General features: G+C 38.4%; 1 protein-coding gene, 1 long non-coding RNA gene and 1 pseudogene across 2 annotated transcripts; all 3 read left to right on the top strand.

The window, feature by feature from the left end:
- Positions 1-715: 715 nt before the first annotated feature.
- On the top strand, positions 716-2,835 carry LOC149177888 (homeobox-leucine zipper protein PROTODERMAL FACTOR 2-like). The gene is made up of 5 exons (XM_089421908.1): positions 716-820; positions 1,399-1,836; positions 1,964-2,065; positions 2,399-2,602; positions 2,713-2,835. The coding sequence occupies exons 1-5, from the start codon at positions 716-718 to the stop codon at positions 2,833-2,835; spliced, it is 972 nt and encodes a 323-aa protein (XP_089278034.1).
- A 283-nt stretch (positions 2,836-3,118) lies between these two features.
- LOC149177887 (receptor-like kinase TMK4 pseudogene) lies at positions 3,119-3,529 on the top strand (annotated as a pseudogene).
- An 8,021-nt stretch (positions 3,530-11,550) lies between these two features.
- LOC149177886 (uncharacterized) lies at positions 11,551-12,142 on the top strand. The gene is made up of 3 exons (XR_016258806.1): positions 11,551-11,643; positions 11,721-11,824; positions 11,867-12,142. It is a non-coding gene; the product is annotated as an uncharacterized LOC149177886 (long non-coding RNA).
- Positions 12,143-12,735: the final 593 nt, after the last annotated feature.

Raw genomic sequence — 12,735 nt, 5'->3', positions numbered from 1 at the left:
TCTATTATTCGGGGAACCAAATAAATAAAAATGTATTAACTTCTACTAATAGTGACTAACTAATCAGTATGCATATATTTGAAATTAGTAAATTAAAAAAAAAAAAAAAACAGTGAAATCAAAAGAACAAACACGAGTGTTATGAAGAAAGATGGTTCCATATCTATAGTTTGCTAGTCCTTTTGAGAGGAATTTATTTGGTTGACCAAAATTTCATACGTTGCATTACGATGCTCCAACAACATCTTGCCGAATAAAAATTTCATTTTCCTATATAAATTTATCATACAAATATTAATTGGTTATGTATATTTAATCCGTAAGGGGTTTCCCTCTGAAATCAACTTTGCTCTCTGCCTACGTGTCATTACTTTGCACCCTTGGATGATATGTTAGATGGATGATATGTTAGACGATTGAGTCATCTTGAGTCGTTGGATTAGGTTGAGGTCGCTGCAACACCTTAACTGCCTGAGCAGCGCATCCGCTTCGTCTCCTTGGGTACTGTATCGACGGCGGGGACAGGGGCTCGTCTCCTTGGGTACTGTATCGACGGTACTGTATCGACGGCGGGGACAGGGGCTGCTGAGTCTGCATCTGTTTGAATGGGCGGCGGCCGGGCTGAGGCCGCTAGAATGGAAACAGAGGCTTAGCATTGCCCTGGATGTTGCCCGATGAAAGACTTCTAATGGAAAATCGTTTAATTAAAGAAGCAATGACGAACTGTAGCTGTTGCCATTGTGGAGGACCTGCGATGCTCACGGAGATGTCTTTGGAAGACCAAGAACTGCGGTTGGAGAACATCAGATTAAAACATGAGGTTTGCTTCCACTGCCATTTAAACATAGTTTAGCTTTAACTCTTAACTCTGAGAAATTAATATTGAAGGGAATTTTCCAAATGAAATCGGTGCATTTCATGTTCGAAACGGTTTCATACATTTATTAAAACTAAGCAAACTCTTATTTTTTGTTTCAGGGTATTGGTTTGAAGTTAAGCTAGGATTTTTAAACTTATATTTGTCATTTAGTTCTTCCTTTCAGTAGTAATTATTTGTTTTTCTTTCTACTGAAATGAAATTAATCCTGCTAATGCACGAATTGGTAAGCAGAAAACTCAGAGATTGTGGAAAACTGCCTTCTCCCAACTGGTTTTGGAATGATTTTTCTTGTCGGAAGTGGGCTATATGTTTATGACCGTTTTTAACGATTTGTAATTACTAACTATATGATTGAAAGACCGTGGTGTTGATTTTTGGTTTGTAAGTGGCCCAATTTGACATTCATGGAAGCGTTCTATCAAACATTAAATTCTTAAAATAATTATACTGTGTTGGTGGGTTATAGAATATTATTTTCTGACAGAAATAATTGTATGTTTCTTTTCCCGATTGTGCAGTTGCAGAGAGTTGCTGCGATTGTAGAAAATCTGCCTGGAGCATCACTTTCTCCTGTACACGATACTTCTCTGAGTCTGGCAACTGGTAGTGCTGGTGTCATCAATCTTGTAAATCCCGCTTTCAATTCCCTGGACGGGCTTTCCACTGTCGATGTTGCAGGCCGACACGGAAGTCCAAGTGGGATCGACAAATCCTCCGCAAAAGAACTTGCTGTGGCATCCATGGATCAACTCATCAGAATTGCTCGACTGCAACAGCCTTTCTGGATCAAAAGTCCTCACGATGGGATAAAGGAAACGCTCAACCATGACGAATATTTTCGCCAATTCCCGAGGGTCATTGGTCAGAAACAGATGGGATACGGAACCGAGGGAAGCAGAGATGCTGGCACTGTGCTTATCAATAGCATGGATCTGGTGGAGATACTTATGAATTCGGTATGTAAGAAAACAACCATCGATTGTACCACCACCATTTCATCTTCTTGCCTACTTGATCGATTTCTAACTACTGCTACTCTACACACGGTTGAACTAACTAACTGAACTTTCGTATACAATTCAGAACCGTTATTCGGAAATGTTCGCATCAATTGTTTCCAGAGCCACGACCTTGGAGGTCTTATGCGATGGTGTAGGGGATACCATGAACGGCAAACTCCAACTGGTATGTTAATCTTTTATTCAGATCTGAGTATTGTTACAGAGGGAAGTGAAATGCTCTAAAATACCTAATCAGATTAGGCCTCATTATTTAATTCAAGGATATTAGATTAAAAACATTTTAACTTGGAATTGGAAAATCAAGTATTTTCTCATTATTTAAGTCCAGGATTTTAGATTAAAAACGCTTTAGCTTTGAATTAGAAATTTAAATATTTTTACTTTTCTAAAGCTTAGTAATGGTCTCTAGAATAGTTTATTTGTGAAGCGAATTATACATATTTCTTTATCGATGCAGAAGGTAGAATCTCATTAGATATACTGAATGTCATAACAGATGTATATGGAGCTCCATGCTCTCTCACCGCTTGGTCCGCTTAGAGAATTGTATTTCTTAAGGTTTTGCCAGCAGCTTGGTGCAGGAGTATGGACCGTCGTAGATGTTTCTGCAGACAGTTTAGTGGAGAACTCAATTCCGGTGAATTGCAAGACGCAGCCATCGGGATTAATAATTCAAGACCTCCCTGGCAATTGTTCAAATGTAATTGCTCATAACAATTATTCCATGTTATCGAATTAATATCCATGGTTCCTTGCCTACAGGTTTTCATTGCTGACTGACTCATTAACTGTTTATAACAGGTTACCTAGGTAGAGCACATCGATTATGACCATAGAGGTGTGGACTCAGTGTATCATTCTGTGGTCAGCTCCGGATTGGCGTTTGGATCTAGCGTTGGCTCTCAGCACTGCAGCACCAATGCCAACGTCTAGCTCTCATGGAAGTAAATGCAGATACGACTGGTAAACCTTGTTACCTATCAACCTTATATTCCATTACTATGAATCTATTTTCATCCAAAAATATTTACGCCGTAAGGCATTCCCATCTAAAATCAACTTTGCTCTCTGCCTACGTGTCATTACTTTGCACCATTAGATGATATGTTAGACAATTGAGCCATCTTGAGTCGTTGGATTATGTTGAGGTCGCTGCAACACCTTAACTGCCTGAGCAGCGCATCGGCTTCGTCTCCTTGGGTACTGTATCGACGGCATGGAGAAGATGCTCGTGTACGAGTATATGCCCCAGGGGCTGTTGAGTCTGCATCTGTTTGAATGGGCGGCGGCCGGGCTGAGGCCACTAGAATGGAAACAGAGGCTTAGCATTGCCCTCGATGTCGCCCGCGGAGTTGAGTACGTGCACAGCCTTGCACAGATGAGCTTCATTCACAGAGATCTGAAGCCCTCGAATATCCTTCTGGGCGACGACATGAGGGCCAAGGTCTCGGATTTCGAGTTGGTCAAGCTGGCCCCTGATGGAAAGTTTTCTGTTGAAACCAGGCTGGCCGGCACTTTTGGTTATCTGCCCCTGAATACGCAGGTACTCATGGAATCACTCCATTTCATTCCATTGCCCTCGATGTCGCACGCGGAGTTGAGTACCTGCACAGCCTTGCACAGATGAGCTTCATTCACAGAGATCTGAAGCCCTCTAATATCCTTTTGGGCGACGACATGAGGGCCAAGGTCTCGAATTTCGAGTTGGTCAAGCTGGCCCCTGATGGAAAGTTTTCTGTTGAAACCAGGCTGGCCGACACTTTTGGTTATCTGGCCCCTGAATACGCAGGTACGCATGGAATCACTCCATTTCATTCCATTTCCCTCGATGTCGCCCACGGAGTTGAGTACCTGCACAACCTTGCACAGACGAGCTTCATTCACAGAGATCTGAAGCCCTCTAATATTCTTCTGGGCGACGACATGAGGGCCAAGGTCTCGGATTTCGAGTTGGTCAAGCTGACCCCTAATGGAAAGTTTTTTGTTGAAACCAGGCTGGTCGGCACTTTTAGTTATCTGGCCCCTGAATACACAGGTAAGCATGGAATCACTCCATTTCATTCCATCAATCTAGCTTTGTTGGAATTCAGTAGCTTTGTTTTGTTTCATTCCATCAATTTAGGTTTGTTGGAATTCACTAGCTTTGATTTGTTTGAATTCATTAACTTAATGGTGCTAGGAAACCCTTCGGAAGGATGGTTTCCCACATTCATGGATGGTATATTTAACCTTTAGACATGCTAGACATATTGGCATTGGCATAGGCAATAGACTAGTGCACCTTACCTCACCTCTAAGGGGATTCAGATTTCTCAAGTGAGATTCAGACTTAGATTCAAACTTGACACCTAGTGGTATGGAGCTCATGAACCGTAACCCCAACTCTCATGGTTGCAATAGAAGCGACAACCTGATTAAGAGACGTGTTTCTTATACCATCCTTATATGAATCTGCATTATTGAAGTGAGGTTAAACAACCTTATGAATCTGCATTATTGAAGTAAAGTACATAGTTTAAATAAATAGGAACAATGTTTTGTACCATACTTGTCCTCATTCCTGCGCTTTGTATATCTCTGTGAGAGAAAAAGAATCCCAACTTCGCATAATCACAGTAAAGCCCACAACCTGAATAAAAGACCTGTTTCTTGTACCGTTCTTTCATAAATCTGCATTATTGCAGTAAAGCCCACAACTTGAAAAAAATGCATATTTCTTGTACCATCCGTGCCCTCATTCCTTTTTATTTTATTGTTGGATCTGTAAGTAAAAAGGAACCCCAACTCCACATTACTGCAGTAAAGCCCACAACTTGAATAAAAGACCTGCTTCTTGTACCATTCGTCCTTAATTCTCTCTTGTTTTTTGATGCATGGTGAGTTGTAAACCTCAACTCTGCATTATTGCAGTAAAGCCCACAGCCTGAATAACTTAATAAGACACCTGTTTCTTGTACCATTTATGTCTTCATTTCTCTCATTTTTAGATTTATGAAACCCAACTCCACATGATCTCGGTAGGGTTCACAAACTGAATAAGAGACTGTTTCTTACACCACCATTGTCATTTAACATGTGGTCATGGTCATCAAACTCAACTAAATAATACACAAGATCAAGGCTTTATGCCTCCAGGGTTTGAATGTGGGTCATTATTGTGGCTACGAGGGTTGCTTCTTATTGGTTTAGTTCTTGAGATGCACTGACCCACCTTGTAGTGTAAGGGTTGCCCTTTTGCATTTTACATATTTGCACTAAACGTGAATAGTTTGAATGTATCTGTCTATTTTTCTACTTTGAATATCCAATCAGATAATGATATCAATACTTGAAAATTGTGGAAGACTATCTTCTGCGTTTGGTCTGTTTATTGTGTGTCCTTTGACTGTATTTGGAATTTGTGAACGAATATATTGTGCATTGGCTCCAACGAGTAGAGCTTTGACGAAATAATGTCACTAATGTTCATTAATTTCAGTTTGTATATTCAAATTTCAGACAACTTACATGCCACATAGTTTCAATTTCAAGATTTTCCTTCTTTCGAATCTCGTTTCATTGAAGATGTTTGTTTGTTATTTTATATTATATTGAACAATGGGGCTTTCCCTATCTGGCCTGGAAGCTCCTGACCTTCCCAGACTTGACGTGACGTAACCTGACGGGCAGGCTCGATGAACGCGCTCTTAAAAGGCAACCTGGGGCAATATATAATCGGCCAGTCCCACCAGCCTTGAGAGGATCCGACAGAAGCACGAAATTCCGATTGTTCAGATAATCAAATTGGTTCTATTAGAGACAGGTCGTATTGATGACCAAGAAAACTCTGGGGAAATAAATGCTAATTTTTTTTAATGGTTAAAAAATCAAGGCCAGTATGTATTTATATTAATTTATTTTCACGAATTTTTTTGGTATTTTTTTCTGAATAGCAAGTGGTTTTTTTTTCCTTTATCAATCTATGCACAGATTTCTCCCACCTGGAATAGTGTACAGAGTTATCCCACCCTAAACTGCAATAACATATGTGTGCAGCTATTTGCAAATTAGCAATGGAATTAAGAATTCTGGCAAATTCATGGAATTTGATTTAGAAATATAAAAATTTATTAGAAATATTTAAAAATGGTATTAGAGAGTTGATTTTTATCTACTATTACACAAATCTGCACCCTCTAGCACAAAATCCTTACAAGGTACTGAGCTTAAGTGTAACATGGAAGAGTTGTCATTATCACCTAGAGATATACTTCCTTTCTGTTAAGTTTAGCCGAACTGAACTTCTATACGTATGCAAAATGTGAAATGTATATGGTTTATAACATATCATCCGTGAACAAAAGATTTATCAGGCCAGAAACTGGTTTTGGTGTACAAGTCCCTGGCTAATGTCATAGTATCCTTCCTCACTTTGTTACTAACATTGTAAACGGTTTCAGTGCCATGCCACATGGGCGATCTTTGGTTTGTGGCTGTTTTCTATGTGATATTTCAGGTGATCTTACTGCACTGGCATAACTGGATGTCCCTATTTTTGGATTATTGTGTGTATCTTAACATTGTTGTTGGGATTATTTCTCTGAAGAATTTTCAACTTCAAAAGAAGTCAAAATGACAAAAGTATTTTTTGTTTTGGGAATTCTCCAACATTTGTACCTCACTCTGCTGCAGTGGGATTATATTAGAATATCTGAAAACAAATATCTAAACATTTTAATACTCACAATAAATTCCATTGTAGATCTTGATGTTCTCCCTGTGTTTTATACATTATCCTATGTTAAAATGTCTATTAAGTATCTAATAGAGATGCGAGGAAGGAATTACCGAGAGAAGTTGCAAGTGGGTTAATGTAATGGTTAGAAATTCACAAATTGCCTGTGGAGCTCCCAAGTCACCATCACATCATGGTTGCTGAAGGAGCACATAGTTACATTTGAGCATTTTTCTTTACTGACTCAGACTCAAAATCAGACATATTAGAGCACGGTTCTTACAATTCCTCTACTAATTACAGCAACCATCGCTTTGGCAGTGGACTGCCTGCCCCCCCTCCTGCTTATCAGTCTTCTTTTATACATTAGGTAGGTACGGTGCTTATCTTACCGTGGTCAAGCAAGTTGTGAAATGTATATGATTTATAACATATCATCCATGAACAAAAGATTTATCGGGCCAGAAACTGGTTATGGGTTTTGGTGTGCAAGTCCCTGGCTAATGTCATAGTCTCAATAGTCACTGTTAGACACGTCAGCATTCACACTGGCTTTGACACCTTCAAACCTTACTATACTTCAATTCGTTCTATTATTATAATAAAGTATTATTGTTTGTACTGTTCAATTATTCCTGGTAAAAATAGTACTGGAGTACATTCCATACATTGCAATTTCATACTGACCTCCCATCATGGCGCTGTCCTTTCAACCTAAATATGGAGGAGATTAAGCCCTTTCATTGCTTCCACCGACAGTGTGTGAAACCATCTAATTTCGACCTAGCTCAACATAAATCTCAGGGCCATATCTGCACTTCACGTGTATTGCTTGTACTACCAGATTTCGGTTCCTTTCTCCTTCTCTATCAATCTCATTTCAATAAATTATAAATTACAGACATTCATTGACGCAGTTTCAGAAAGGGTTTCCCCTGCATATTGGGCTCACATGAATAAATGAGACAGAGCAGGCTCGACTGGGGTGACCTTGCAACACATTCACAGGACTAATGGAGAGATCAAGAGTTTAGAGTAATGTGGATGTGTTCCCAGGTCGCCCCAATCGAAACCTCCTCTGCTACTGCTGCTTTAATGGTGTCCTCCACTTCTCTTCACTTCTTATCTCACAGCCAATATACTCAAAGGTAAGGACAGATACTATAACTGCAAGCAAGAAAGAAACAAAATCTGCAACAAGCAACAATTTTTAAGAGTCTCTTTCGTTTGTTTGTGATTCGTGCAGTCTCCCCTCTCTTTGATAGCAGTGCTTTGTTTTCAGGTGAGCAAATGTTGTTTATAGGGGCAACCATGGGTATTTTTATATATATCAGGAATCTGGCAGATAACAACAAGGTTAATGGTTTGAACTTGCTCTTATTTTTAGGATTGCAAGATATTTTTAGATTCTAATAGTTTTTAAATGTGATTTTTTGGAAAGTTTTCTTATTAAATTTGTCTAAAATATGCTAGGGATTCATTGAAATCACAAGCTGTCTAGGTGAACTCTTCACAAAGAAAGTGCCCTAGAGATTTTTGAGGGTGCTGAATCTATATATGCAATTAAAAAACCAGTTTAAACAACACAAATCAAGATTTGGCCACAAATTGTTTCACTAGGAAACTCCAAAAATTCTCATTTAAAGACATTGGCTCTACCTATCTGTTATGTAGAATCTACATTTAATAGCGACCTTGGCCCTCATTTCTAAAAATATTCTTGTTTCTTTGATTGAGATAATTGTATGTCACAACTGGCATAATTCAAGTGCAGTAAGTTGTTTGTTACTGAATCCTTCTATGCTATCAAAATCTACAAATACAATTACAACCAAATTATTTGTTTACTTACTGAGTCCATCAGTGCCAATCAGGCTCTACAATTCCAATCCATTTAATCATAAATTTCAACAAAAATTGGTCCACCATGTATGTGGATCAATCATTAGTCAGTAACCCTACTCCTCAGGAGCCAACGTGCTTTCAAGGGTTGTAGTTTAATGCACATGCTACATAGGAGATAGGTGTTGCCACGGTGTTCAGCCATGGGATGTTCTGCTCACAACTTACTTTCTCTGCCAACGGGCCATGCTGCCTTGTAATGGTACATTGATGCTTGAAGGCCTCATTCAATCAAATATGCAGGGAAATATGGAAGGAGGAGTGGCAACAATCTAACTATCTAAGTTCGAGTCCTAAAATTGAAAAAATCTCGAAATTACAGAGTAAAGTTTCTTATTCCTTTGAATAGCGATAGTAACTTTCTTGGAACTTTCTCAATAGTCACTGTAAGGGAGGAGGAATATAATTGCTTTTCACGCAAGTTCCTAGGTTGATGTGATAGCCTCCTTTCACAAAATTCCTTTGTGCAGTCCCATCATTGCTTTGAGTGGTCTCAAACATTTCCAAAAACCATTTTATACAATTGGTTTATAAAGGCTTTGCCTTTACAAAAATCTAGCAAACCTTCTTAGGCCTTTCGTCCCTCCACCATAGTCTGATCTGAGGTTCAGGTCTCTTTTAGGGCTTGACCCTTTTCGGACTGCAAGTTGGCCTCACCTAAGTCACTTTGGTATTGTCTTCTTCTGATGGTTTGGCTTTCATGTTTGAAGAGTTTTACTTGGGAGCGTGAGCAATTATGTTGTGTCCAATGCATCCTGCCCAGTGACAGTAGTTAAAGGGACATATAAACCATAAAGGAATGGATGGATTCAGGTTTTATTGACATAAACCAACCATAATGGAATGGATTTAGGGTATATTATTATTGTTGATGCTTTTATTCAATTGGAGTAGCATGGCTGGATTCAGGGTTTATTGTTCTTGCTGATGCTTTATTCAATTGTAGTATTGTTATTGTTTAGGAACCAAAATACCTTTCTGTAGCTGATTTCTTTTTACTATAAAGGAAATTCGAGTTTCATCAACATTGACTTCATTAGAGTTGTTCTGATACTCAACAATGGATGTGTGGTAGGTTATATTCCTTTCTGATGATTGGTTTGGTTTATTATTTCACATTTCCTCCATGTTATATTTGTCCTTTCCCATTGAAATATTTAACAAATCCCCATATCTATATTCTTCTTTAGTTCTTGTTGAATAGGGTCATTGTGAGTTTCTTCTATCTTTATTTTTGCAGTTAACGTGGACAAATTTTTTTGACCTTCTGGCAGGTGTTGGACACAAACATCGGTTCTAGTGGCATTTGGAATGCCATAAACTTCCTGACAATTTTCACGTGTTCTCACACTAATAGGAAGTAAACCATATAGAATTTAGGTCATTCTATCAAGAAACGTTATTCTGTCAGCAAACCTTCTAAAATCCTGGTTATTCTGTTAAGAAACGTTAGGTGTTTATCAGGAGAAATAAAATGCCAGATATAAACTTGAATGTGTCTTATTTTTTATATTTCATCAAACAAACATCAATTCATTTGAATTTGTAATACCTGAAGAGGGGCTAAAAGGTTAAAGGGATTCAGACCTCAATGAGATTTGAGACAGAAGCTGGACTTTTCTTCATGACCATAGCCAGACTAACAAATTATGTATGTTTTATATAGGAAACTGTTGTAACTAAGGTTTACTGGGGTGATCCAAGGGAAAAAATCTATGATGCAATTGAATATATTAAGGTGGACTGCTTAGTCATGGGCAGCGGAGGCCTCGGACTCATCAAAAGGTATTCTCTCTCTGTGTGATCACCTAAGTCACTTTGGTATCATCTTCTTCTGATGGTTTGGCTTTCATGTCTGCAGAGTTTTACTTGGGAGTGTGAGCAATTATGTTGTGTCCAATGCATCTTGCCCAGTGACAGTAGTCAAAGGGACATATAAACCATAAAGGAATGGATGGATTCAGGGTTTATTGACATATAAACCAACCATAATGGAATGGATTTAGGGTTTATTGTTATTGTTGATGTTTTTATTCAATTGGAGTAGCATGGGTGGATTCAGGGTTTATTGTTCTTGCTGATGCTTTATTCAATTGTAGTATTGTTATTCTTTATTTATTCAGTTGTAATAATGTGGAGGTTTTACTGATTGTTCACTGTGCTATAGCTCTGGTTTCACTGCTAAAGGTAGCCTAGTATGGTAGTATGTATGGTTGGCTGGGTTGTGATCATGGTGTATCATGCCTTCTAATATCTATGAGAATTTTGATGTTATTTGCTTTATGTGAACTAACTTTAGAAGATGGAGGAACCAAAATACCTTTTTGTAGCTGATTGCTTTTTACTATAAAGGAAATTTGAGTTTCATCAACATTGACTTCATTAGAGATGTTCTGATACTCAGCAACGGATGTGGCAGGTTATATTCCTTTATGATGATTGGTTGGTTTATTATTTTACATTTCCTCCATGTTATATGTGTCCTTTCCCATTGAAATCTTTAACAAGTCCCCATATCTATATTATTCTTTAGTTCTTGTTGAATAGGGTCATCGTGAGTTTCTTCTATCTTTATTTTTGCAGTTAACGCGGACAAATGTTTTTGACCTTCTGGCAGGTGTTGGACACAAACATCAGTTCTAGTGGCATCTGGAATGCCATAAACTTCCTGACAATTTTCACGTGTTCTCACATTAATAGGAAGTAAACCATATAGAATTTAGGTCACTCTGTCAAGAAACGTTATTCTGTCAGCAAACCTTCTAAAATTCTGGTTATTCTGTTAAGAAACGTTAGGTGTTTATCAGGAGAAATAAAATGCCAGATATAAACTTGAATGTGTCTTATTTTTATATTTCATCAAACTAACATCAATTCATTTGAATTTGTCATACCTGAAGAGGGGCTAAAAGGTTAAAGGGATGCAGACCTCAAAGATTTGAGACAGAAGCTGGACTTTTCTTCATGACAATAGCCAGACTAACAAATTATGTATGTTTTATATAGGCAACTGTTGTAACTAAGGTTTACTGGGATGATCCAAGGGAAAAAATCTGTGATGCAATTGAAGATCTTAAGGTGGACTGCTTAGTCATGGGCAGCAGAGGCCTCGTACTCATCAAAAGGTATTCTCTCTCTGTGTGATCACCTAAGTCACTTTGGTATCGTCTTCTTCTAATGGTTTGGCTTTCATTTTCTGCAGAGTTTTACTTGGGAGCGTGAGCAATTATGTTGTGTCCAATGCATCTTGCCCAATGACAGTAGTCAAAGGGACATATAAACCATAAAGGAATGGATGGATTCAGGGTTTATTGACATATAAACCAACCATAATGGAATGGATTTAAGGTTTATTGTTATTGCTGATGCTTTTATTCAATTGGAGTAGCATGGGTGGATCCGGGGTTTATTGTTCTTGTTGATGCTTTATTCAATTGTAGTATTGTTATTGTTTATTTATTCAGTTGGAATAATGTGGAGGTTTTACTGATTGTTCATTGTGCTATAGCTCTGGTTTAACTGCTAAAGGTAGCCTGGTATGGCAGTATGTATAGTTGGCTGGGTTGTGATCATGGTGTATCATGCCTTCTAATATCTATGAGAATTTTGATGTTATTTGCTTTATGTCCAGTGAAGCAGTTGTGAATGTTTTATTTAAATTTTCATACTTTGGAATGTTTTTTTTCCAAAGGAAAAAATGGTAACCTTTTATTAAAGAATTAATGAAAAGTTACACCAGCATATGCAATAGAGCATTCAGTGAGATGCCATATGGCCCGCAGCGTTAGGAAACTAACGTGCACAAAGAAATAAGAAGAGAAAAGAGAAGAGAAAAAAGGGGTAAAAGGCCTGACTTTCGGCAGTGAGTAAAACTCACGCTTCAGGTTTTTCTCCCCTTTTTCTTTTCAACCTTGCGCCACTCTCCCACAGTGGCCTCGGCTGAAGCAATGACTAACTGTGTTGTTACATTCGGATGCCCTGTTTCTTTATCTGAATCTGAAGTGTCTGAGTGATGTTGCCGTTTGATACCTCCCATGCTTTGATCCACGCTTGTCATCTCTGCCTGATTTTGCTGGGTCTCTGCCTGATTTGAGAGTGGCTGTGAATCCTTGTTGACTGCTATATTTTCCTTCTGGTTCTCTATTTCAACTTCCTCAATGGTGGTATCATCCTCCTCTGCTTCTGTTTCTTCCTCTTCTGATACTGAGGGAGCTTTC

This window comes from Pinus tabuliformis, chromosome 4_1 (assembly GCF_031772625.1).
Source record: "Pinus tabuliformis cultivar Carrire ecotype Pingquan chromosome 4_1, CPIR1, whole genome shotgun sequence".
Lineage (NCBI taxonomy): Eukaryota > Viridiplantae > Streptophyta > Pinopsida > Pinales > Pinaceae > Pinus > Pinus tabuliformis.
This window is presented reverse-complemented; position numbering and strand designations above follow the sequence as displayed.

Bases quoted from the DNA above. Each gene is read 5' to 3' on its own strand.
- LOC149177888 (XM_089421908.1), top strand. From the start codon at position 716: ATGACGAACTGTAGCTGTTGCCATTGTGGAGGACCTGCGATGCTCACG. The intron at 2,066-2,398 runs GTATGTTAATCT...ATGTCATAACAG, and splicing joins TGAACGGCAAACTCCAACTG to ATGTATATGGAGCTCCATGC. The intron at 2,603-2,712 runs GTAATTGCTCAT...CAGGTTACCTAG, and splicing joins TCCCTGGCAATTGTTCAAAT to GTAGAGCACATCGATTATGA.